Here is a 27,062-nt window from a genome sequence, read left to right on the forward strand (position 1 = left end):
GCTGGTTGAGACACTTCTACTTGATCACACAAACTTACAAGAGACTGGATACAATTTTTTGTTTTTATTTAAGCTATTATTTCCCTTTCAGTTAAGTTATATTCTTCCACTTGTCAATGACAGATCCCTTTTATTATTAATATGCATGACAACAGAAAGGAATTCAACTTATGTTAGGGTTAAGATGAGACTTTACACACCGCTCAAAGCATGTAAGGTAGTTAAGTACATCAAGTTAAATGCAGGCTCTTATTTCAGACCATCCTTGACTGGATGTACTGAGGCCTAAATTTTTCATCATAACCATCTAAACACACAACTTACAGGAGAGTTCATGGATCTAATCAAGTTGTCATTAGAACAACGACGGTTCCACTGGCCTGTCTTCTCCTGTCTCCTTGCTTGTTCTTGCCATCAGGAAACAAGACAGGGGAGTGGGTAGAGGACACAAGGGTGGGGTCTTCATCAAAAAGTTTTCAATTCATTTTCACATCTGTACACGCAAAAGAACAAAATAAAATAATGGTGACTGAGGGAAACACCACAACACCTGGCATACATGGACCTCAGCACAAAGAGGGTTCAAAGTAAATACACACACATACACACACACACAGTACGGTTAAGGGCCCTGGAGGTATAGCTGTGGTCTTGTCCTTGCACATACAGATACAGTCTCACACAAGCACTGTACACAGCACAAGAGGTCACCTAAATACATGGAGCCAATGAAGGAGCACTAACATTAGGAGGGTGGATTGATAGCCCAGTACAGGCTGAGAGGGGGTTAAAATTCTTATTTAGACCATCACAGTCACACTCACACCTTCATTCAAACCGTAACATACGTCTGTATGCATTTAAAACTCCATAAAGCTACACGCCTGTGCAGAATATACTATCATTACTTAGTGTTGCTAGCTATAGCCACTGAAATGGCAATATATGTTCAAATATTATATGTAACCTTTTTTTCTCCTTAGAATATACAATGGTGAATGCATTATACAGACAAGACAATGTAACCTGTTCACATGTTCAGTACATCAAAAGTAAGAGAGCTCCTCTACATTATTTTTTTCACAAGTGCAAAATCCAATGCTCCTCCACCTACTTCAAAGGTTCATTGCTGAGCTTTAGCAAGTCCACTTCTGCACAAACCATAAACCAATAAATATATGACATTAATATTAACAGAAAATTCTAAATAAAAGTCATAAATATGGAATGTGGAAATACAAAGAAACGTGATCCAATTTCTTTTCAAACAATACAACTAAAAGTCCTTCAATGCAGTTAAATGTTTCCTCTTATAAGCGGACAACATAATAAAAAAATAGTACTCAGAATGAGAGTGGTCTGTTGCTTGCTTGTGGCCCCCTGTTGTGAGTAGAAGACCATGGGAAGCTGGTAAGGAACACAAATTGAGGACAGATGAAAGGAAAGTGTTGGGGGGGATTGGTTGGTGTTTACATGCCATAACCAAATGTGGGCTGTGGTGGTTGGCCATAGCCTGGTGCTGCTGTGTAGCCATAGCCATAGGCCTGCTGGGGAGGCACAGCCACATTGGGTCCTGCTGTAAGCATGAGCTGGGGTGTGCCTGCAGCAGAAACATCAAAATAACCAGTTAAAAAAGACCATGGCTGTGATGATTGTCAAAATCATGCTGCAAAACTGGTGAAGACTGCTTTACAGCTATACAATTATCTTTTTACCGTAAACAATGGGTTGAGTCTCTGTAGCCTGCTCCTCTTGTTTCCTCAGTGACTCGGAAGCTTCAAGTTTGTCCACCTGTGAAAAACACAACAGTCACAGTGTAAGACTTCTGTTGCACGAAAGCAATGGGGCTCTTGAAGAGCAAGGGCTGAGACGCCAGGTTCGTAAAAACTGACCTCTGCGTTATTTCACTGGCTGACGGATGGGACCATTCCTGACAGGTTGAAGACAAATAATCCAAAATTACACAAAAACAGGCTGCAGGAGGCAGGCCTTGCTAATGTGTTAAATGCCATCATGAGGCAAAAAGAGTGACTACAACTACACAGATACTGCCTAGTCTATTAAGCTTGATTGCAGCAATCCATCAGATAAACATCCACTGACTTGTGGAAAGTATTAGGGATTAGGAGGCAAGACAGCTATCTACTGGGCAATAATGGTCCCACCATCCAGCCACTCAAATGATCTACTCTAACATGGAACTGTAGGGTATGTAGAGAACGAACCACTCACCAGTACAGACTTAATGAGTCTAATATTTCTGTTTTTCATGCCTGTTAGTAAGTCCATCTCTTAGCTGACGAGTAAAACTCTTTTCCAGTTCAGCTTGTGTACAGAAAAGCAGACCAATCCAAACCGGCTAGCCTTAGGTGGTAACCAGCATTTGATCCAAGTGAATTCTAACAATTTCTAAACTGTAACTATTTCACTAACTGACTGGACTCTGAATAAGGAATCTTTAAAAGGGTTCTAGCACAATACCATACACTTGTAAAGTAAAACCTGGGGGTGTGTGTAGACTACTTTCTTTATAGAATATTGTGTGCTATCCACAAACATTTATACGGGCTTATTTTTGCTTTCAGACTTGACAATTACCTTAAATGTGCCTGTAGTTTCTTTGCTGGTTTAGTATTTGTTAAGCAGTTCAAAAGTCATGAGGAAAGGACATACAGTAATGACAATAATTCAAAGAGTTAAACAGCCAGGGAAAAGTGTCAGATATTACCTCTCATAATGACCAGCAAGTGCAGCTCATTACTGCTAAAATAAGTGAAGGACAAGTGACAAGTGATGCAGCCTCATGGCGATTTTGGGTTCAGTTCTCTACATACTGTCTATTCCTAATACTGTCAGTCTAGTTAGGCGGGCTGTTAAAAAAATAAAAAAAATACAGGCTGAGGCTGTTGTTTTGTTTCAGGAGAGAAGGGTTGAGAGACATGCTGAAGTGGCATTTTAGTTATTTTCTTCTTGAAGAGTGCATGAGAAAGAGGCTGAGAAGCAGAGCACCATATCGGAGGGAGTGTGAAAGAGGGTTGAGAGGATGGATTTGTGCAGCCAGTTCAAGGTTTCCGAAAGTAGGCACAGCCAACAACGATGTCTCCTAATCTGGATTGAGTGCTGCTGATGCTACCAAGGGAGGGGGAATGCATGCTTGTTGTTCTACATTTTGTATTTCCTCCCCAGAGAACACACACACATACGCACACACACTACAGATTATTTGCTCTAATACTCTTTAGTTGGTTTTTTTGCTTGAAGAGACCATACTTTACAGTACTTTACAGAATATTCAGGGATATTGTAGAAATATAACCTTTCAAAATCTTTCAAAATGCATGTACCTATGGTTTATGGCTTTTAATCATTCGTGTTTTTCTATATTACAGATGTAAAATCAGCAGTACAGACAGAAAACATTAATGCAAATACCTCTGAAAGAATGGTCACTTCACTAAAAATAATTCCTCACTGGCTTTTATTACTACAATTAGGTCTAACACTTAGCTGCAGTTTATGCTACTGCACTATTGTTCAAAAACACAGAAATATGCCCTCACCCCTCTTGACAGCTATAACTAACCGTTATTAATCCTATGTGCCTCTTAACTCCCTTTAGAATATCTATAGTATAAAAACAAGTAGTTTCTGAAATGAACCTGAACTAAATCAGGATGATGGGTAGCAGCAGACTGCAGCTGAGTGGTGTTGCAAGACAGTTTAATATTGAAATTTATCTCTACTAGTCTGTGAGAAAAGTACCTAATCACAGCAGGAGACATAATTACCCAGAGTGGCGCTCTTCACCCACACCTACAGAGAACTGATGGACATGCTGGGTTAAGCAGGCTTACTGTGTTCTTAAAGAGAAAGGCTGTGATGGGGCGCATTTAACAGAAAAACATAGAACTTGTTCATACGTATGCACGCCCAAAGGATTATCACCTAAATCCATCTTCTCCATAGCTCTGTGGAACTTTACAGCATCTTCTATCTTACTGTTTTAACTTTCTAGCTTCCACCTTGGTGATTTGGTTCATAATTGCAGTTCCCAGTGTAGTCAGATGAAGCAGGCAGCTGTTTCCAGCAAAAAACGTTGGTTCACACTGTTCATCGTATAAGGTTATGTAAAGGATGTTTTTTTTAATGCCTTAGTATTGGATACTACTGTATACCTCAGAAAGCTAAGCACTTGGCAGCAACATTCCACCAAAAAACAATTTTTAACCCTGGCAATAAATATTATAAAGAATAACGTTTAAGCACATTGTAAAAACTGACTTTCATAAACCTCTTGTCCACAGCAGTTGTGTTTTGTGCTTGTGTAATTCAATGTCTAAATCGATATAGAGTCATCACTGATACCAGCAAACTTCACAGAGCCCTGAGATACAGATGTGAAGAACCCCACTCTGGTGTCTTCTGAGTTGGTAGGTGGTCAAGTGAAAATGTGAAATTTACATTCAGAAGCAGCAAAGTGACATGGGGGAAGAGGGGACATGCAGTTTCTGCTATATTCACTCCTCCATACTACAGGCTACGGAACAAGGGAGAGGGGTCAAAAAGAATGATTAGAAATGGATTCGACTGTCACCTTTTCCTTTATCGCATCAACCTGAAAAGGAAATTCAGAGAGGCAACTTAAAGAGGAAAAAACAAATGAAAGTCTCCCGAATTAGAAACTGACAGAGAGAAAAGAGCAAACAGGACTTGTCACTTAAGGAAAACAAAACACCTGTGAGAAATGCTGGTAACACCACCACTTTTGATACAAATGCAGAGTTTTGATTACTCTGGTACTTTGAATTTTAACTTGTTGCTTAGAACTGTGTAAAATATTAAACACAGATAATGACCCACTAGGTCTACAGTATATTTAAAACCTTACAAAAGATATATAGATGATATATAATGCAAAGACTAGTAAGAAAATAATAATTGACTAATTAATAATAACTACTTGTATACTTTGTTTCAAATAGCAAACTGATTTGTCACAAAAAGTGCCCCGAAGCATTCAGTCACTGGAAAACATTACTGGATTTTAGTCGTAATATAACGTTTGGCGCAATAAAATCCACCAAGTTTTCCAAATGCTTCCATCTCAAGAAAGCAATAGGTGAGTCATATTTTTGCCATGTAACAAATATAAATGGCATGACAAGCAACAACGGTAGCATTTAATCTCCTCTGGAACACATTTGTATAGAAAAGTAGCTTGAGTGAAAAAATAAAAGGAACAGGAAAACACCAATGATGACACACAAATGACAGAAGCAAGAGGAAATGAGTGAAAAATGCATGGAAAACAAGTAGTAGTGAGTGACGCTCTCTTTGATACTGTCTAGGAGAAATTGTGTGATGCTGCCTATAGCTCAATAGTATTTACAAACACATTTTAGCATTTGATGATATAACAGATTTCACATGGCTGAAAATGCCAGATAAAGGAAAAAAATATGTGGTTTGTTTCTTTCTGTAGTATGTTATCGGAACAGTTTGGATATGTAGGTTTCTACAGCTAGGCGAAGGTTTGCAAATACTATTTAAAGAATATTAACAACAAACAGGAGGGGAGAGAAAAAAAAGCAGTCAACATAAAGAACCTCTTCCCAATCTGCCTTCTTATTACAGTCTTTTGCTGTTGTTACCTTGAAATTGCAAAAAACATCAATAATGTGACTTCAGACAAGTTTCTCTCGAGAGGCTTTTTCTTATATTCATGTACTTTGCCCTGATGGATCACACACCCTGTTTACCTCTGACAAACCCACCTTAGAGAGATACTCCCTCATGACCTGAATGAAGTATGGCATAGAGAAGTCCATAATGTTGTGTCGCCAGGCAGTCTCCAGCACAACATCAGGCCGCAGCAGGTCATAGCAGGTGAATAAGCAGGCAGCAAAACACTCCTTTTTGTCTTCTTTAAGGAACCAAGCTAGAAGCTCCTCTGCAAGCTCAATGTCTTTGGACTCAGATGCATACTGCATGGCATCCTGTAGTAAAGAAACGGCAATTATACTTTACATTATAACAATGATACAATTTCACATTTTTGTGCAGCCGCCATTGGTTTCTGGTGTGAAATGCGATGTCATAAATTAAGCCTAAACTAAATGTTTTAGCGGCAAATCACCTTGTAGAGCTTGTCCTTCTTGCAGAGCTCAACACTTTGTTTCCAGCGATTGTTGCCCTTAAAAAGGTAGGCTGCAATCCTCCTAAACTCAATCAGCTCATGCTTCTCCAGGCTCTGAGCTAATGTGATGTTGTCAAAGTTGTCATAGGCATCAATGGATGTGCGCAGTGCCTGGATACGAGAATGAGGGGATTACAAGAACAATGCAGCTTAATATTGTGCTGGTAAAAAAAAGTGTAACTTATTTAGCATGCTGTGCTGAAAGTAATACATTTCTTCAAATAGGATCAATACATCAACAATAGATGACCACAGTGTTCTAATACACAACAGACATCATTATTATATCATACCGCATAATCTTCCTCATTGATGAACAGGTTGTTGAGTGCCTCATTCACTGACTTGTTGTTGTGATTCTGGACAGATCTTAGGTAAGGTTTGACCAGTGGCAGCTGTTTCACCTGTACATTTAATCAGAAAATTGTTTGTGTGCATTTAGATATCAAAATATTTTAATATTTGCAAAACAAGTTGTTTTAGTTATAACGCTACAAAGTGAGACATTTTTACAGAAGGTAATATTGGGCCAAGACCTTGCTGAAGAAGTTGACAGCACGTGTGTGATCCAGCCTTGGAGAGAGGACGATGAGCAAGTCGTTCAGTAGCAAGGGTTTGTACTCTAGATAAAACTGTATGGCCTTGTAGTACAGCTCTACATTAGCCACCTGAAATGAAAAAGAAATATACTCAATTAAACATCTACAAATACTTTCTATCAGAACAAAAGGCCAGTATGTTCATTTTGTACAACTGGTAATTGTAGAACTCAGTACCAATGATCAACTAGTGGTTATTTTTTTTACTTTGGTAACAATGTCTTTGAACTGGCCCTCCTTCCAGGCATTAGCTGGGTGGTTCATCATGGTGATGATGGCATTATCATATTCCTCGTACTTGTCATAGAGGAAGACCAGCTCTGCCCAGAGGTGGGCCTGCTCTGCAGCTCTTAGAACCTGACATACACAAACACACAGATTAGATACAGATTTCATTTATGAATTCTTGGTACACTGATCAAGAAATAGGAATATTGCAAGAACCAATAGTTCGGTACTAAACTAATACTAAATTTAAAAAAAAAGTGAGAGCAATCTAGAACTAGACATAAAGAGACAAAGAAAGGTGATAAGTTGATGTCAGCACGAACTGCAGAATCTCCACTGCAACTTAAGAGATAGGGAATTTAAAAAAGTCGTGTATGGAGATGTTTTGCATTTGAGTCAGCTGATCAGGGATTAAGTTATCCACTATCAAATGCCATCACAAAAATGTTGTCTCAGAAAAAAAACGAGGAAACACCTCAATCTCAGAGAAGAATGTCACAGAAAGACATCCAGATCTGTACGAAGGTGAGAATTCAAGGTGAGATACTTTCAGTTGTTAATTTGCTATGAACATGTTGCAAAATTAAATGTTTCTGTTTAGTGAAGTGATAGTTCATATTGTGAACGTGAGCTGGATGCTGCTACTGTACATTAGTTAAAGTCACTACTGACATTACTACTCAGCCTTAATGTATATACTAAAGTGTGTTGTTTTTGTTTGTGCGCATTATATATGATAACTGAGACCTAATTGTCTTTTCACCGCACCAGCATGAGGATGTCTAGCAGGACAGTCAAGTATGAACATCCATCCATCCATGCAACCAAGTTTTTTAGAGACACAGAAAATATGATAAAAACTGCAGTAGAAATGCTATGCCAAAAGTTGAAAGGCTCCAATGTAATAAAATAAGAAAGTTAATGCTAAAGAACGTTTGATGTATTGATTTATTTTTTGCCAGGGTATTGAAAATGGAATCAAGAATTGTGGATTTCCTGTGCCATTAGTAGAGACTACTATATTTTTGGTATTGCTACGAGCCTATCAGGAAAACAAGAACTAAAAAAAAACAAGGAGTTGTTTTAGTCCTGTTTATATTTAAAACCAAGTGTACAAAAGTTGTGTATATATGCGTATGTATATGTGTAAAAAAAGTTTTAAAAAAAGTTACACATGCCAGAAACAAATGTTTTGAAGTTCTTAATAAGTCATGTTTAATTTGAGGATAATATCCTACCTTTGGAATATTGACACGGGACCAGAAGAGCTCCAGGTGCTCTCTCATTTTCTGAGGTTTGAATTTGGAGTAGAGGATGGCCAGCTCAGTAAACATACCCATATGAGCACGCTCTAAGCCAAGAGCAGCCTCCAGCATGGTAATCAGCTCCTCAAAGTAACCACGGTCCTGGAGAATACAGACAGATAAAAAGTAACTTGAACCCCTCAAAACAAAGACCAATGCAAAATTCTTCTTTTCCTTTCGGCTGTTCCCTTTCAGGGGTCGCCACAGCGAATCATGTGCCTACATCTAACTCTATCCTCTGCATCCTCTTCACTCACACCAACTAACTTCATGTCCTCCCTCACTACATCCATAAATCTCCTCTTTGGTCTTCCTTTAGACCTCCTGCCTGGAAGCTCCAACCTCTGCATCCTTCTACCAATATATTCACAATTTCTTCTCTGAACATGTCCAAACCACCTCAATCTGGGCTCTCTGACTTTATCTCCAAAACATCTAACATGAGCTGTCCCTCTGACGTACTCATTCCTGATCCTGTCCATCCTCGTCACTCCCAAAGAGAACCTCAACATCTTAAGCTCTGCTACCTCCAGCTCTGCCTCCTGTGTTTTCTTCAGTGCCACTGTCTCTAAGCCGAACAACATCGCTGGTCTCACCACCGTCTTGAACACCTTTCCTTTCATTCTCGCTGACACTCTTTTATCACACAAAATGTCTGACCTTTTCTCCACCCTTTCCAACCTGCTTGCACTTGCCTCTTTACCCCTTTTCCACACTCTCCGTTGCTCTGAACGGTTGACCCTAAGTACTTATAGTCCTGTACCTTCTTCACCTCTGCTCCCTGTAACCTCACTGTTCCACCTGGGTCCCTCTCATTGACACACATGTATTCTGTCTTGCTGCAGCTAAGCTTCATTCCTCTGTTTTCCAGAGCAGACCTCCACCTCTTTAGATTTTCCTCCACCTGCTCTCTGCTCTCACTACAAATCAAAATGTCATCTGCAAACATCATAGTCCATGGAGATTCTTGTCTAACCTCATCTGTCAGTCTGTCCATCACCAGCGCAAACAAGAAGGGGCTCAGAGCCGATCCTTGATGCAGACCCAGCTCCACTTTGAACTCCTCTGTCACACCTACAGCACACCTCACCACGGTCTTACAGCTCTCATACATGTCCTTCACCACTCTAACATACTTCTCTGCCACTCCAGACGTCCTCATACAAAACCACAGCTCCTCTCTCGGCACCCTGTCATACGCTTTTTCTAAATCTACAAAGACACAATGCAACTCCCTATGACCCTCTCTGTACATCCTCAAAGCAAATACTGCATCTGTTGTACTCTTTCTAGGAATGAAACTTAATTGCTGCTCACAAATGCTCACCTCTGCCCTTACCCTAGCTTCCACTACTCTTTCCCACAACTTCATTGTGTGACTCATCAGCTTTATTCCTCTGTAGTTGCCACAGCTCTGCAAATCTCCCTTGTTCTTAAAAATTGGTACCAGTACACTTCTCCTCCAGTCCTCTGGCATCCTCTCACTCTCCAAGATCTTGTTAAACAAACTAATCAGAAACTCTACTGCCACCTCTCCTAGACACTTCCATACCTCCACAGGTATGTCATCAGGACCAACTGCCTTTCCACTCTTCATCCTCTTCAACGCCCTCCTCACTTCACTCTTACTAATCTTTCCTACTTCCTGCTCCACACCAGTCACCTCTTCTACTCTTCGTTCCCTTTCATTTTCCTCGTTCATCAACTCTTCAAAGTACTCCTTCCATCTACCCATCACACTCCTGGCACCTGTCAATACATTTCCATCCTTATCTTTAATCACCCTAACCTGCTGTATATCCTTCCCATCTCTATCTCTTTGTCTGGCCAACCTGTACAAATCCACCTCTCCCTCTTTAGTGTCCAACCTAGCATACAAGTCCATACATTTGCTCTTTGTTTGGCCTTTGCCACCTCTACCTTCACCTTACGCTGTATCTCCCTGTACTCCTGTCTACTCTATTCAGTCCTCTCAGTGTCCCACTTCTTCTTAGCTAACCTCTTTCTCTGTATACACTCCTGAACTTCCTCGTTCCACCACCAAGTGTCCTTGTCCGCTTTCCTCTTTCCAGATGACACACCGAGTACCCTCCTACCTGTCTCCCTGATCAAATTAGCTGTAGTAGTCGAGTCATCTGGAAGCACCTCCAAACCACCCAGATTCTGTCTCAGCTCCTCCCTGAAAACTACACAACATTCTTCCTTTTTCAACTTCCACCACTTCATGGTCTGCTCTGCCTTATTCCTCTTCATCTTCCTCACCACCAGCATCATTTTACACACCACCATCCTGTGTTGTCTGGCTACACTCTCCCCTACCAATGCTTTACAGTCACTGATCTCTTTCAGATTACAGCGTCTACACAAGATGTAGTCTACCTGAGTGCTTCTACCTCCGCTCTTGTAAATCACCCTATGTTCCTGCCTCTTCTGAAAGAAAGTCTTTACTACAGCCATTTCCATCCTCTTTGCAAAGTCAACCACCATCTGACCTTCTGCATTCCTGTCCTGAACACCAAACTTGCCCATAACAGTCTCATCACCTCTGTTCCCTTCACCTACATGCCCATTGAAATCTGCACCAATGACAACTCTCTCAACTCTGGGGATGCTCTGCATCACTTCATCTAACTCACTCCAGAATTTCTCCTTCTCTTCTAACTCACATCCTACCTGTGGGGCATAACCACTCACAACATTGAACATCACCCCTTCAACTTCCAGCTTCAGACTCATCAACCTGTCTGATACTCTTTTCACCTCTAGAACATTCCTCACAAAATCCTCTTTCAGTATAACTCCTACTCCATTTCTCTTCCTATCTGACCCATGGTAGAACAAGACATATGCAAAATATACATTAAAAAAAAAAAAAAAAAAAAAAAAAAAAAAAAAACTTTTTTATTATGTGTTCCCTGCAGACAACAGGTTTTATTTTTGTTAAAAATGCACATTTAAATAATATTACTATTTTATTGTCCTGACAAAGTAACATTTTATGTCAAACTAAAAACTCTACTATACAAATACTTGTGTGGCATGTTAATTTAACACTGGTTCCAGTTAACTCACATACCTGGTAGTAGTTGATGAGTTCCTCCAGTTCATCAGCATGGACGACAATATGCAGGCCACACATTTGGGCCAGGCGGAACTCTTTCCCGTCTACACATGCAAAACACACCTGCAAGAGCAGACAATCAAATTAAACAGTGCATTATGTATATACAACTGAGTGGACAGGGCACTGTCAACAGTATGTCCTCTTTACTGCCATTCCGCATGGCTTAGTGATAAACAGAAAAGCACAACATTTGTCATTCGTTACCTCCTTCCAGGTGCGGGTGCTGTTGGCCTTACGTGCTCCATCCACAGCTGCCTGATACTCTCCCAGATGGACCAGGGTGGAGGCTAGGCGGCCGAAGTTAGAGACGTTGTTGTAAAGCAGTTTGGCTGCCTCATACATCTTATCATCATAGCAACGGTCACCAACCTGCAAGACAGAAAACAAATATGATCTGCAAAGTATTCACAACAAGTGAAAGAAAATTACTGTGTGGGGGCTGTATGTCTCTATGTATCCTAGGACCTACTTGCTGAATGTGTGCATTGTTGGGTCCATTGATAAACTCTTCCAGTTCTGCCAGGCGGTTGGTCTTGGCCAGGGCAAAGATTAATTCTGTTTCAACGTAGGACTCACGGGACTTCTTACGGGCCATCTGTAGAAATTTCACCAGGTCTTCCCAGTTTCCTGCACACAACAACCATATTCCATCAATTCGACAGTAAAACCGAAAAATGATACAGCAGACTGATTTTTGTATTTTTCCCTAATTCAACAGATCTATATTTAAACTCACCACTTTGGGCAGCAGCTTGTCCCACTTCCATGTAAGCAGAAGGGTCATCAGCCTTGATGTAGGAATCAATCGCTTCCTTGACCAGCCCTTTTTGAAGCTGGGCTTTTGCAAGCTGACTCCAAACTGGTGGCTCATTGCACCGTTCAGCAAACTCATAAGCTCTGTCCAGGTTACCAATGTGTTCAATAAGAACCTAAATGCAAACAAAAAATTAAAAATTAAAATGAATACCAAGATTAATAAACACAGTTCAGTTGGCTAGTACAAAAAGCATACCAGGCTTAAAAATTAAATGATATCTGTGAAACACCTAAAAAAAGGAAGGCACACTTACCTGCACAGCAGAGGTGTTGACATCAAATTTTCTAAAAATAGCAAAGGCCTCTTCAAAAAGCTCATTGCTGATAGCGATGTTTGCAATATCTGGGGCATCGTAGTTGTCCAAACGGTTGATATACTCCATAACGCGTGTCCGATCAGCTTTAATGGCTGTTAGTATGAGTAGATTCTGGAGGTTTCTTCAATAACCAAGAAAAAAGGTTTTCAGTCAACAAGAGACATGCTGCTATGCCAAATATATATTGTTTTAAAAGTTGTCATAAGTAGTTTTAAACCTCTCTTACCTATGCTCGCTAAAGACAGAGTTATCCAGGACAATCTTCTCAAGAAGCTCAATGAGCTCATTTGGAAGGTCGGCAGTCATGAAGGCTTTGACTGTGACAGACACCTCTTCTGGATCTTGGGTCTCTGACAAAGCTGTCTGGACAACCTGTAGCACAGAAGGACAGAAGGCTAGATCTGCTATCATTAGGTAAACTAAAATATTTATTATCTAGTTTACGATTTAAACAAGACTATGATATTATAGTCTTATATTAGGAAGCTTAGTAAAACCTAGCTATCTAATTTAGCTATGGTTCTAAAGGAGACCTCAGACCTGATCGATGAGTGGCCTTCTGTAGTTGTTGGTCTCTAGCAGCACACTTGCCCACAGCTCAGGGTTCTTACGACGTACAAGGTATCGAGACAGACTCTTGAACAGTGAGTTCTCATTGCACACCTAAAATATGATATACAAAAAGGGATTACATAAAAAGCAAAAAGAAAAAAAAACTTTAAAAAATAAACCACCTTAAGACAGTTCAGGTCATAACGTATGCACAATAGAATTGAATCATTAAATGTTATAAAAAAAGGGAAGACAATAGCAATAGGCAAAATGAACATAAACTGTCCATTATTTTTTGATTTGATAGAAAATGATTCCAATCTAAACTCACATTAATCAGTTCCTGGTCACACTGTCCTCTTTCATAGGCCACACAGGCAAGGTGGGGGTCTCTCTTCTCACAGTACTTGCCCACCACACGGCTGTCGTAGTATGGGTTCTCCCTAAGGAAGCGCTCAGGGTTGTTGTTACTGTCAATGTAAATCTTAGCCAGAGCGTTGTGGGTTGCAGGCTCCTCACAACCTTCATGAATGCGAGCCTCCAACCAAGGTAACAGCAGCTTCAGACTAAAGAAAGATGCAAAGTGAGGATTTTGAGCACTGAACCAATAACACAAGTTAAAGGAAGCTGCAAATTAAAAAAAGTTATCTCTTTGCAACTAGTCACTTCAATGAACTATTTTTGTTCTTACCGATTTCTTTTTTCCACTTCGGCAACCAGTTCATCTGTGGAGAACTGTCCTCTCACCACCATGATGAGGTTCTTAATTACATCCTCAGCACAGTCTACATCCAGTAACCCTCCTATCACTACTGGTAGACGGCTTGGGTTAACCTAAAATAAATGATTATGAAATATAAAATTTTCTACTCACACCAATATAAACATCAAAAATTCACTTTATTTAGAATGTAGTGGACCAGTGTCTATGGACACAGAGTGGATTTGGGCTGATGGGAAAGGAAGAAAAAAAGTTACAGAATGGGAATTCTGGCAAGTCAGTTTGCGAAATATAAATGTACAGTATTTACTATTTTGGGTATTTGGTAATTCTTTATCATGCCATGACAAAGGAATGTACCTTTTGCACGTAGATCTCAATGTATTTCTGCAGGCTGTTGCGATACAGGTACAGCACAAGATCATGGACAAAATCAAAGCGGTCACACACAATGATCAAGGGCAACTGGTCTGTCAGCTTAGCTTCCTGTGAAGAAGAAATTTCAAAATTTGGAATTGGCTTTGTGTCCGTTGGGAATAATTATTTTATAATAAAATGTTTATTCTGCACTAGACTATTTCAGACCTTGAGGAAGTTCTTTACACGCTCTGGATCATAGCAATTACTCTCTCTGCAAATTCTCTCAACCTCCTTGATCTGTCCTGTCTTGCAGGCAGCCTGGATATATTTGAAGTGGACCTCTGGATCCTGGCTGAAGTTCACAATGGAACCCAAGAAATAGAACAAACCTAAAAGACGAAAAATTCCAAAATAACACGAGAACGTTTGGCAACTATTATTTAAAACTTATTTAAAAGCTGTTACAAAATAAAGAGGAAAGATTTCAAGATTGGTGGATACTTTGTGTATTCCCAGCTTACCTTCAAAGCTCTTGAATGACTCAAAAAGCTCAGTAAGGGACTGAGTAGTGAGCTGCTCATGGTACTTGGACGCCACCTGCACACAGATCTGCAGGTTCTGGCGGATGTTTGCAGACAGCATTGCCCTTAAACACTCTAGAGAGTCCTCCACTGACAAGGAGCCAAAGAAATTCACCAACCACTGCAGAGACAAATAGAAAAGAAAAGCATTGCTAACCATTTAGCAATGCTATTGTATTGCTAAAACTATTAGCAATAGAATAGCAACTACTACAATGACCAATAAATCTAAATACATTAATACATTACTAAATACATTAATGTTCAGATGAGCATTTGTAGAAATGGGATAATGGTGATGTTTAAATTGCTTTTGTTAAAATGTATATTTTCAATTGTTCTGTGTGTTGTACCTCTGGGTTGAGAAGGTGTGTGTGCACCACAGCCCGTTTTATATCATACAGGTCAGTATAATGCTCCAGTGCCCTTTGCAGGAGACCAGCCTTCTCACACAGCTGTGCTACATGAGCGCGATCATAGTGGGTGAACATCTGATTGCCAAGGATGGCATCTGCAACCTGCAAGTCATAATACAAAGACATTTCAAAATAATTTAAAGTTTTATTAACAGAAAACATAGTTGGTAAATAAGAAACACTGTAAGATACTTTTTAAAGAAAGGAAAAACCTGAAGGGTAAGTTTATAAAAGTATTTTAAGGAGCAAAAGACATCTACCCCACAACTTGGACAATTTTTAAATGAAATGTTTAAATTAGATCTAACATATTCAAATGTTTCTGTACCTGTGGTGCATGAACCAAATTCATTTCCAGCAGGCGTGTCTGCAATGGTCCTTCCATAGGCCTGTTGTTCTTCAGAGCATCTAGCAGGAAGGATGTGCACTGCTGGATCAGGTTGTACTCCATAAACACATCAACAATCTGGAGAAAGGAAAGAAAGAAATAATCATTACACCCTTCTTAAGAAATCTGTATGTTTGGTTGACATGAAACGTTTGCTGTGTATACTGTAGTGTTGTATCAGAGCACACTAAAGCAGCAGTAGTTGCATATTGTTACTATGTCGAGTAATTTCCTCCGAATTCCCTGAAGAATGACCTGCTCTATTAAGACACTGGATAATTCAGACAATGACTTTGTATTAGGAAGATGGCATGGCAAAGCCTGTTTAATGTCCAGTCAAACTTTTAACATTTGCAATGTTTTCCATATATTGGTACAGGCCTGATCGGTTGCCAGGCCAAGGAGACATTGCTGACTTACTAACACATTAGTTGGCCCTCTTTCTGAGAGCAGTGATGCACAGTAAGTGATAGGGAGGGAGCAGCGTTAGCCAGAACAAATCCGTGGATCAGAGAAATTTTGTGTTGTTTTTTTTTTTGGATTGTTCCAAAGCAGTAACGTTCTAAATCACAAATAAACATGGTCACACCTTCATACAACCCTGCAGGAAGAACTTTAAGTGCACATTTCTTCTGTTGGCTCTGTGGTCTCTTTGCTCTGCAGGATTGTGTGGGTGTGTGAGAAATTTGTGGTCAATCTGACATGTAGGACTTGTAGTATAAATACATTGTACATGTGTTACCTGTGTAATGTCAGCAAGCGGTTCTTCATCCTGAACCAGCATCTGTGAGAATTGTAGTCCTTGCTCTGGACTGATCCGCATTACGTTCCTCAGAAGGAAGATCCAGTCTGGAGTGTAGCCCACCTACAGAGATTACAGACATTTAAGCGTAAATGCCCTACATCTGAGGTATGTCTTTGCTGCAATGAAACCACATAGAATAAATGTAAACAAGTGTAAAGACAATACTGAAAAATGCCCATTCTGTCTTTCTTCCTTCTCTGTATCACAATACTCTTATCAGTTGCTTCAGGCATTTGCAAGGTGCACTCACAAAAATTCATTTTGTTTTACATAAAATTCTGTTCAATCTTGTAATTTGAAACATCATAAAAACAGTGCAATGTACAACACAATTTTTCAGAAAAGCTATTGCATAAGGTATTTTAGTCAGTAACAATTCAAAACTTCTGGAGGAACCTTGAAATTACAAGCCAGGCAATAACACAAACCTTCTTGGCATACAGGACAATCTTCTGAAACTGGCCAGTCTCTGCAAAACACTGAATGACCTTACTGGGGACATTGGCTCTGAGGTAGACACTGAGGGCAAGAGTAGGATCTACAGACTTCACCAGGTCTCCAAGCTCCTCAGAACACTCCAACTGTAAACAGAGATAAACACAAAGACTTCTTGAAAATCCATATAGGTTTTTAGAAGAGATACTAGTGCCAGATGAATAAATGTAGGAACTGAATAGGGTAAGTAAGAGAAACAGCGTGGACACTTAAATATAAGTTTAAAAAGTTGCCAAACTGTAATCCTCCAGGTTTAGGAAGTGACTCTGTATTTCTTGAAATATATTTTTTAATGCTTTTGACAGTTTTCATTTAGACTTAGGAGCAAGTCCATCAATCAGGTTTAAGAGTGTCTTTTCCAAAGTGCAGATGTGTCTCTGAACCGATATTATCTTTTGAAAATAATTCCTCTAAGGATAACATAAAGCCCAATATGAAAACTACCAACAGGGAACATACCTTGTCCTCCTTAAGCCATTTCTCTAATAGCTGCTTACGGCCTTGCTGGAGGACAGGCCTGCACAGCTCGAGAGACTCAAACTTATTAAGTTGGCCTTGATCCAGCAAAATGCCAAAGTATTGAAGCAAGGGGGACGTCTGGCCTGGTTGGGCTGGAACACTCTGGAACCGGCGGATTGTGTCTGGGGTTCGCAGAATACCCTGAGAAAAGATGGATAAACAAAGTATTTTATTTACAGTGAGAAGTCACTTTTGAGAATGGTGGCCATTTCTTGTACCATTTCAGATAAAAATAGAAATAATTTAAAAGAAAAACTGCTTCCCTAGGTAATCAGATTGTTTTAAAATCTCTTTAAAATCTACTGTAAATGCTCTAGGATAATATCCTAATCTTTATTATTATTTTTATTAATAAAGGGACAATAACAACAACAACAACAACAATAAGAAGAATATTAATAAGGACATTCCTGCTTGTATATGGCTTTTTAAGATTTGTATACTTTTAAAAGTCGATAACATCATCAATGGCATCACGGTGGAAGAGTGCTTAACACTCTTGCCCCACAGCAAGAAGGTCCCAGGTTCAATCCTCAAACCAGACAGGGTCCTTCTGTGTGGAGTTTGCCTATGCTTCCGCCAGGCGCTCTGGTTTCCCCTACCACTAAAAACGTGTGTTAGGGAACAGGTCAAGTTGGCCCATAATGACAAATAAAGCACTTTAGCTTATCAATCACACAAATCCTTTAAAGTTTTTGACTAAGGCTAACTGGCTTTGAACTTTGCCGAACAAATATATTGAAGCAACATTTCGTTTCAGGTATTTCAGCAAAAGCAATACTTTCAGATATTTCACAGTGCATTCTCTATTTGGAAATGCTTTTTCTAGTTTTTGTATTTATTTCTAAACTTGTTTCACATACACATTTGGTTGTACTAAACTTAAAAAAATCTGCTTAGTCAAACAATCTGACCTTATTTTATTTTAACATTTCTTTATATCATGTTGTCTGACCCTGCTTCAAGTGCCCTAATGATGGTACCTTAGGTGCATTGGCTGCCACCTTGGCAGCTTCTGAGTAATTTCCTGCCGCAAAGAGGGTGTTGAACTTCCGGGCAAACAGTTCCTCAGCACCAGCAAGGTTGTTGCGTACAGCCATGCGGAGAGCAAGGTCAGGGTTCTGGAGTACATTAGTGATGTAGGGTATTATGTTTTCCTCCTCCACACACACTGACAACACCTGGAAAAGAACATATTCAAGATGTAATATCTGTTCACAACATAGGATACTTAATGGATAGAATGTAATTCTAAAGGCAAAGCAATATATATTTTTTGTTATATTTCTGTACTGTATCATTCAATTTATGAATAAAAAGAAATGCAAATACAGCAAACAAACATATACACACACACACGTGAGTATATATAAAGTCTAAAAATCTCTCAACACCCACATTAAACCATCCACACATGCATACTGGCAGTATTAACAGTATACATTCAACACTTAAAGGCTGGAACACTTTGATTTAATGTTTAAGATCTCTGTATGCAAGTGAATTATATCCTAAAATGTGTACTTGTCAGATTATTAAATTACATAGGATTAACCCATGATGTTGCATGTTGTGTTATATTTTGTGTGTGTGAATGCAATACAGGGAGGTATATACAGTAGACTGTGGCGCAGGAAGCGGTTGTCCACCAATCTCACAGTTGTTGGTTCAATCCCCGGCTCCTCCGGTCACATGTCCTTGAGCAAGACACTGAACCCCAACTTAGTTGCTCCCGGTGAGTGTTGGTGTATGAGTGTGTGTGATTGTGAGTGTGAATGGGTGAATAAGAAGCAGTGTAAAGCGCTTTGAGTGCCAATAGGTAGAAAAGCGCTATATAAGTGCAGACCATTTACCATTTACCATAGACCTGCAAGTGAGAGCCAAAGGCAACAAGATTGGATTGTGTAGTTTGCCTGGCCAGGCTTACATCTCCTGCTGTGACTGTCAAAACTGAAAACGATGCCGCGGTTTGACATATACATAAAGATTTCCCTACGCAAGATCAAACAACACCCATGGACTTCAGCTAATTCGAAATAGGGCCGACATATTACAGTAAGCGTGAATCACTAACTAATGTCAACATACCAGAGAAAAATGTATGACTATGCACACACCTTTTCTCATACTGCCATTCAAATCTGTGTTAATATTTTGGAAGATGTTCTTTCAAACAAGTTACTGTTAATTTTGTATGTAATTTTACTTTCAATTTACAAATTTATGTAATGTCTTCTATTCTATTAAAGAGAAGGAGGGCCTGTGTATGTACACTGAAGTACCTGTCCTTTCCTGTTGACTCCAATGATACCAGCTGTAGGCTCATGGGGGGCAGTTACAAAAATGGTCTCCCCGCTGATCCTGTTCATGTAGATACATGTTCCAGTCTCCAGGTCGTAGAGGTGGATGTAGCCATATTTGGTGATGAGAAAGACTACATCTTGCTTGGAACTGATCTAGATGCACAGGCAGAGAATGGTTAGAACAGATAAAAAGGCAGATCGTTGTTCAACTGCCCTTAAAAAAGACACTGATGTTACTGTTCTTCATGGCAAACAATATTACTTGGCCTTTCCTTTTCTTTCCTTACAGCACTAGAGTATCCTGTTTGAAAGCAAAATCTACTCCAAATTTGGATCCTTTATTAATATCAAATTAAGAATTCATATTAAAATCTTTAATTTCATATAAACCCAAGCAGAGAGGTGTCCCCCACTAAAAAAATATATTATTTGTTAAAACTATTGTTTAGGAACAAGCATCAAGTATAGGCTCTACATGTTTTCTCATTAAGTAGTTTGTGTACCTGCATTGCAACGGGGAAGTCATTCTGGGCTTCTGGAGGAAAGAAAACATCCACAGCTTTCTTCGGAAATGGCTGATTCCCAGTTGGTGGAGTCCCCACTTCAATGATATGCAGCTAGAAGTAAAAGAAGACAAAAGAAGACAAAATCAGACTACAAGGTCTTCTATACGCAATTAATCTTTACGGTCTTAAACTTTTTTGTAGGTGTTACTGTCGTCTTTATTTTTGTCAGCCTCAGACTTTGCAGTGCAAGTAACTTTCTTACTTTTCCCCCTGCTTGTCCCCGCACAGCAAAGCAAAACAGAGTTGACTCTTCAGTGTTGCCCTCCATCTTGAACTGGGCAAAACCTGCGGCATGCCCCTCAATGGGTTGAGAAACCTTCCTGTCTACTGAGTAAAGCTGCATGGCTCCGACAACACGATTTTGCTGAAAAGTTAAAAAAAAAGAAAAAAAAAAAAAAAAGAAAATCGATAAAGTCAATTCGCGAGTCAAAGCTATCTGTGATTTATAGGTGCATCTTATAGGTCTTCTTGTTTTATTGATTTTTATTTTATTGAAACAATGAAATCTTCAATAACATTTGTTGTTGGTATTTTTGCATTACACTTCATGGTACGAAAGTATATACACTACAATTCTTTACTTCTAATATAGCTTACTGGGCCTAAAACAAAAGTGTCTTTTTAAACCATTGCATTATTGTTTTCAAAGCAACATTTTTTAAATTGAAGTTAAATAATAGTATTTTTAAAAATCTGTTGATTTGTATGTCAAAATTACTTGCTCTTTTTCTACAAATTGGATTTACCTGTGCTGAAATACCAATGAGCAACAACCACTTCTGTTTGGCATCAGTGCGGTAGTTAATGATCTGGCAACCTGCCAGGCTGGAGTGACGGTCAAAGACTTTAATTGGCTGAGAGTCACCCTCCATGCTCCAGTGGTAGACTGCGTTGTCTGTGACCAGGGCAACAGTATTGAGGGAAATCCACTTCCAGAAGGTCACGTCATCGGTCATTGTATGAGCTTTCATCTTGCTCTTCATCTCAATGTTAAAGATCTGCAAGGTCTTTGCCGCTGTAAATATTCAGTGCCAAGGATAAAATAAAGTGACATTAGTAAAGGCTATGTCCAAACCAAAACACAACAACAAAACAAAAACAAAATAATAATAATAATAATATTTTAATAATAATTTACAAACTATTAAACAAAATAATCTGTTGACTAAAGTTACCACACACAAACCACAGTACGGTTTGGGATCATTTGTGTGTACCAAATTCCAACTGGTGGAAAATTCCAGGTTTGATTTACGTATCACCAAAGGAACAAACAAAAAGTCAGTACCATTGTCAAATCAAGGCAAGACCAACAAAAAGGCAATGACTTCAATAGTGGATCTGCATTCAGTTATGTCTGATGCATTAAACTGTTAATGAGAAACACATTCAAACCTCTTGTAGTAATGACTAAGAAAGTTGAACATGGCTCAACTTTTATCAGAACATAAATCAACTTCATACGGTGAGATGCTGGGTTAGCCACATATGTGGGGGGTCCAAGTAGATTAATAGAATATTGATAATGTTGATTTTGCAATGTACACAATAGATATTATAATGACTTTTAGTTACTGATCAGCTTTTAATTCACAGATCTGTTATGCAAACTGGTTTTCCTGGATCCATTCTCACCATCTCAGTGATGTAGCGTAAGAACATGCCTATATCAATCCAGTTACTGTTTTTTCTTTCTTTACATAGCGCTATTTTAGGTCTCAGTGCTTGCTCAGATAGATTTGTTCTACTATAACTACTACTACAATTTCTGTGCTTCCCAACTATATTAACAGTTACTTTTTTTTTGTTTTGGTTCAGTGATTCAATTCTCAACCTAAACCACATCAATGTCTGCAGAAAAAACATAGTGCTCAGTGCATGTCAAAATGAGCCTTTATGTCCAGCCCTCTACCACCACCTACTTACTACTCTAAAACTCCAATAATATTGTTTTTGCTCAAACAATTATGGAAATTTAATCTTAAACGATGGATACAGGAATTTGGGTTAGGTCTGAATGCAGATTAGGAAGAGAAGACCACAAAACACAAAAACAGATGATGATGAAAAGGATGCTGGACAGATGCACTCACACCCCTTCTGTTTTCCTTATTCCAGTTCTGTTTCATTAGAGTAAAGATAAACTCAACTGGGGACAAGCTATAATTTAGATCCAATGAGGCTCAAGCAAGCTTCAATTAAACTACACCAATTGATAATAGAGTAGATGAATAGTGAGGTTTCACACTCTAACCTGCAATGTACTTTTCTTAACAAATGCCTCTGTGTATAGTACATAAAAAGCTTTTCCCACATAAAATGATGAGAATAAGTAACAGGAAAAAATATAAGTAGTTTAAAGCATAAGAGCCATAAACTGATATACAGTAACGCAATTATTTAGATGTTGGTGTTCAGCCAGCTTCTGTTTAAACGACATTTAAACAGAAGCTATGCATCAAACTCATGCCTAGCTTAAGTTACCGCTAATCCTCTCATATACAGCGAAGGGCCAGCAAATACAGTCACAGTGTGGAATATAAGAAACTTAATCTTTTCCATATATGAATAAAGCTAGCAATATAGTCCAAACAAAGCCCTAAAAAAGGAAAACCAATCCAAAAAAGCCCCCCAAAAGCATCACTGTAGACTCTACAGTGTGCTGTAGCTGAGCAGACAAAACTATCCAGCAGAGGCTGGTGTTGCAGGTTTATCCATGGTCATCATCATTGTTCTTACAAACGTGACATTTCAACTATACTTTCACACATAAAATCAAATAAAATTCATTTTCTCTCTCTGAGACCTAATGGTTGAATGCAAAACTAAGCATTTCAGCTCTCCTTTTTATTGATAAACGATGTATTGTTTATCAATAACTGATGCCAAATGCCACAGAGTCTTCTTTGATAGCACCCCTGGGGGATCAAAAGTGCCAGTTTTTCCCAATTTACATTCTGATAAATTGGCTTTATTGGAAATTTGGCAATTTTAAAAATTCAGCCCAACCAGCCCCCTTGCTGTTTGACATTTTACATAAACACTGACGTTATATTAATTTTTAACATCACAACCAAGTAATCCACGTAAAGCCTGCATCATAGGAACATATCCATAAGACAGCCAATCGAAAGTAGCCTACTGATTATTCAAAGCTGGCCTACATGTCACTGCTTGCTTGATTTTCCCAATTTAAAGGACCATATTTCTTTTTCTGCATGTTTTAACCCTTTTACTACATACATACAGACTATACATTACTACCAACCATTTTCCAACGTGCATGATACTCACAATACCATATTTGTACATTTACTTAATTTACCATTTTACCAGGGTTTATCCACATTGTCATGAAATTTTACATTCAATTCATATAATTCTTTTTTTTCCAAATACATGTTTAAGAGCAGATATTTATTCTCCTAAATTGTTATAGTCACTGTCAGCTTAAAACTGACATAGGAATTACTATTTTTCACTGTATGTTACTGTGTTTTTTTTTAATGATAAGGCAGCCAGATATATATTGTATGTTTGTCTTAACATTTCCGATTTTTAAGCTAATTGGTTGTAGGTTTTAATATCAAATCCTTTTATTCATTGAACTTAAGTGCAACCTTTAGCAGGATGTTTCTTTGTTTTTGAAGGTAGTTTTAGGCCTTTACATGCTTTTATTTCATAATGTAGTAAAAAGAAATAACAGCATTTACATTAAAACGCAATATGTTTTAGAAAATGGTTGACTGTAACAAAATATATGTAGATTGTAACAAATGGGACAAACACACACACAAAAGAAATAAAAAGGACACAGCCTAAGTTGCCCTCTTAAATTTGATATGCTCTGCTGGTATTTATCATTGTATTGTGCAAACATTTCAAGGCAGTGCATACAGGATTACACTTTGACAACTCATGACATGTAAAATTTAACTCACCGTCTGCAAACATAAGAAAGCAGTAAGAAATGAAAAAAGAACAAAAACAAGCAAAATAGACAAAGCATCCATGACAGAATGACATTTTACTAGCATTGGTACTAAGGCTACTTTTCCTAAAATATCAGTGTTTTGAATTTGTTACAGTACACTTTTTTACTGAGATTGTTTTGACAAATAAAGATGGGGTGGTCTACATATGAACATCACAATGAGAAGCAGATTGTGACAATTAAATAACTGACTAAAAACAAACAAAATTTACACAAATGGCCCAACATTTTAGTAAAACAACAGCAAGATATGTGACTGGCCAAAGCTTTAAGATTTGTGGGGTTTTTTTTGTTCTGTGCTTTCAGAAACCTAGGTCACTGTTTTCTAGGTGACACATAGTGTGTGCTAACAGCACTGGTTTTAAATTTAAACTTACCTTTAAGAGCAATAACTTTGCTAGCAGGGTTCATGATGGCACTGTCTGCAGAGATAGGCCTCCGAATGGGATTGTTAGGGTCGGCCATATCTATGATGACAACTTGGGCCTGTTCACCCACTTTCTCCCTGACACAGATGAACTTGTCGGACTCCATGGTCAGAGTGCTGAATCCAATGTTGGCTGGGTTGATTCCCAGATTCTGGAGCTGAGGTAAGAAGGCATAGCCTGTTTTAGTAGCAGCCTGTAGACTTCACCGTTTATTACTAAAAATGTCAGGATGATAAAATAAAAAACATATTTCCTCTGTGGTCCTTTTTGGATAAATAGCAAATCTGTGACGAGACCATGGGACACCATTTAACCAATGTTTTAATTGTTACTACTAAGTCAAAGTGGTCTTTGAGATACAAAGGGGCTTTGTAGGTATATTATTTGTGTATTGCACTAAGTTCAAGCTGTTGCAACATTCTTGAAGGGCAACCCTAGCTGTGGACTTTATAACAGACTCAGTTACTGGTTTATTCTGCTGCAATACATTTAGCCTCCCTGAATTTTATCATGTCATTCCACTCACATATTTCTTTTTAAGGCTGCTTTTTATGATGTACTACATATACTACATTATACTGACATAAGTGTTTATCATTTAGCCTACCCATGTTACATAAAATATGATAAACTAAATAAACATCTTTTTGTAGCAGTCCATACTGTTCAACAGCATCACAAACACCTTTCTGAAACATTGTTTACTTCCTCAAGGTAGTATTTTTGCTGAACTGTTGTATCAAATCAGTTTCATCTGGGTCCACCAGTAGACTAGTAACTGAGTGTATATCGTTTTTTCAAAAAGGTCAGATTATAAAAACGTGTTCCTGTAGGATCCAGTCCCAAATTTATTACTATCAGTTAGAGCGTTACGAGCATGTAATACAGCACTAAGCTGAGATGTACCTGCTGAGCTTGAACTTCACTGAACTGACTAATCTCCCTTCAGGTGTTTCTCTTTGAATGTCTTTATGTATAAGGGTAAAACTGTCATTTTTGACAGGGTGGGTGGACCACCTCACATTCTATAGGTAGGGAACCATACAGACAAAAAGTCGTGACTTAACCTTTTGTAACGTGAACGGCAGAAGGTGCAAGTAGATTGCAGCTTACCAGTTTTACAGCTAATCTATTAGCTAGTTTAGTACATGACTTGAAACATCATCAAAATGATGTCAACATTATGGATTGATGAAATAGTGATTCCTCCGACATTTGATGTTAATGGATCGACGATTACCATTAAGTTACATGTCTTTCGTAACTAACCCTAATGTTGACGTGACTGCAACACTCCTCACGACACACCAACTGGTTACCGTTAACGGTGGGTTACTTATTGTAATGGCTAACACTTAGCCGACGAATACGAAGCTATTCATAGCTTAGGTCACAAAAGTAACGTCAAGAACTGTTCTCTCGCATCACTGAATGTTCACCAGTTTCTGGCCCCGATCATCAAAATTAGCTATGGTTGTCGGAAGCTGAGTCAAGAAACCAACAGCATCATTGGAATGAATGAGAGCTGCTAGCTAGAAAAGCTAGTTGTTAGCTACTGGCTAAACGGGGGATGGGAGGTCATTCATTTGCTGCGGGTATTGACGTCTCGTAGCTTAGCTAGCAATCTGTCAAACCACCGTTACACGGCATCGACAAGGAATGATAAAATGTAGAGGTTATATGCCTATTAGATATGCCTACATACCTGCAGGTGCTCCTGGAAGCGAATAGGTAGTATTTGAGCCATCGTAGTTTCTTTTTGTTTTTTTAACACTTCTCCAGTCGTGTATTTCTAGCCGAACAGCTAGCTAGCCAGCTAAGCAGTAGCACCGCGCTAGCTACGACCTCCTCACTGTGCGTGTAGGTCGGAGCCAGTCAGTGAGAAAGGAAACAAAAACCAGAATAAAATACAATATGCAGTGTTGTCAGTCGTGTTTCCTATATCTGGTGTTAGTATAAATGCTAAACACGCCCCTCTTCCGTGTGTGTTTCCTGCACTGCATCGATGGATAGCAGTGGCTGATCTTCTGTCCAAAATCCGCAATGGCGGCGGAAACTGCTCAGAGCCTTTCCTTTCCGGAAGCATCTAGGGAGCACTGGTCTTGGATTTAGGATGGATGTAGAAATTTTAAGCTCTTCAGTGAGGGCAAATAATACTCGTTTTCAAAAATTTAAGTCTGTTTCGGGTGAACAAACTCACAGTTTACCCATGTATTTGCTGCAAAACAAAATGTAAAGGTTTTCACCAACTAAGCCTTACGAAAAGGTATTAATAAAATACAAAAAGCAAACTGTCAAGTTGGGGGGAAACCAGTCCCTTACAAACGGTTTAATGTGAAGATATAGTCGA

At 38.9% G+C, this 27,062-nt stretch overlaps 1 protein-coding gene across 3 annotated transcripts; it reads right to left on the reverse strand.

Moving 5' to 3' along the window:
- Positions 1 to 49: 49 nt before the first annotated feature.
- On the reverse strand, positions 50 to 26,812 carry LOC137129141 (clathrin heavy chain 1). 3 transcript variants are annotated; one of them, XM_067508045.1, is made up of 34 exons: positions 26,418 to 26,812; positions 24,662 to 24,869; positions 21,037 to 21,305; positions 20,493 to 20,654; positions 20,228 to 20,341; positions 19,704 to 19,877; positions 18,405 to 18,602; positions 17,362 to 17,562; positions 16,836 to 16,988; positions 16,345 to 16,467; positions 15,543 to 15,680; positions 15,152 to 15,316; positions 14,739 to 14,919; positions 14,443 to 14,606; positions 14,218 to 14,343; positions 13,828 to 13,970; positions 13,468 to 13,702; positions 13,125 to 13,247; positions 12,811 to 12,956; positions 12,522 to 12,705; positions 12,188 to 12,380; positions 11,921 to 12,078; positions 11,656 to 11,820; positions 11,404 to 11,511; positions 8,262 to 8,429; positions 7,003 to 7,152; positions 6,733 to 6,864; positions 6,490 to 6,600; positions 6,137 to 6,307; positions 5,775 to 5,996; positions 4,595 to 4,615; positions 1,893 to 1,930; positions 1,716 to 1,791; positions 1,461 to 1,600 (listed from the first exon to the last, which is right to left on the reverse strand). In XM_067508045.1, exons 1-33 carry the CDS (start codon positions 26,457 to 26,459, stop codon positions 1,761 to 1,763), a joined length of 4,917 nt encoding a protein of 1,638 aa, XP_067364146.1. In that variant the 5' UTR covers positions 26,460 to 26,812; the 3' UTR covers positions 1,461 to 1,600; positions 1,716 to 1,760. The 3 variants fall into 3 exon arrangements, with proteins under 3 accessions (XP_067364144.1, XP_067364145.1, XP_067364146.1); XM_067508043.1 differs by lacking the exon at positions 1,893 to 1,930 and having other exon boundaries at positions 50 to 1,600; positions 26,418 to 26,808; XM_067508044.1 differs by lacking the exons at positions 1,893 to 1,930; positions 4,595 to 4,615 and having other exon boundaries at positions 50 to 1,600; positions 26,418 to 26,806.
- Between the last annotated feature and the right edge of the window lie 250 nt (positions 26,813 to 27,062).

Source organism: Channa argus, chromosome 6 (genome assembly GCF_033026475.1).
Source record: "Channa argus isolate prfri chromosome 6, Channa argus male v1.0, whole genome shotgun sequence".
NCBI classification, from domain to species: Eukaryota; Metazoa; Chordata; class Actinopteri; order Anabantiformes; family Channidae; genus Channa; species Channa argus.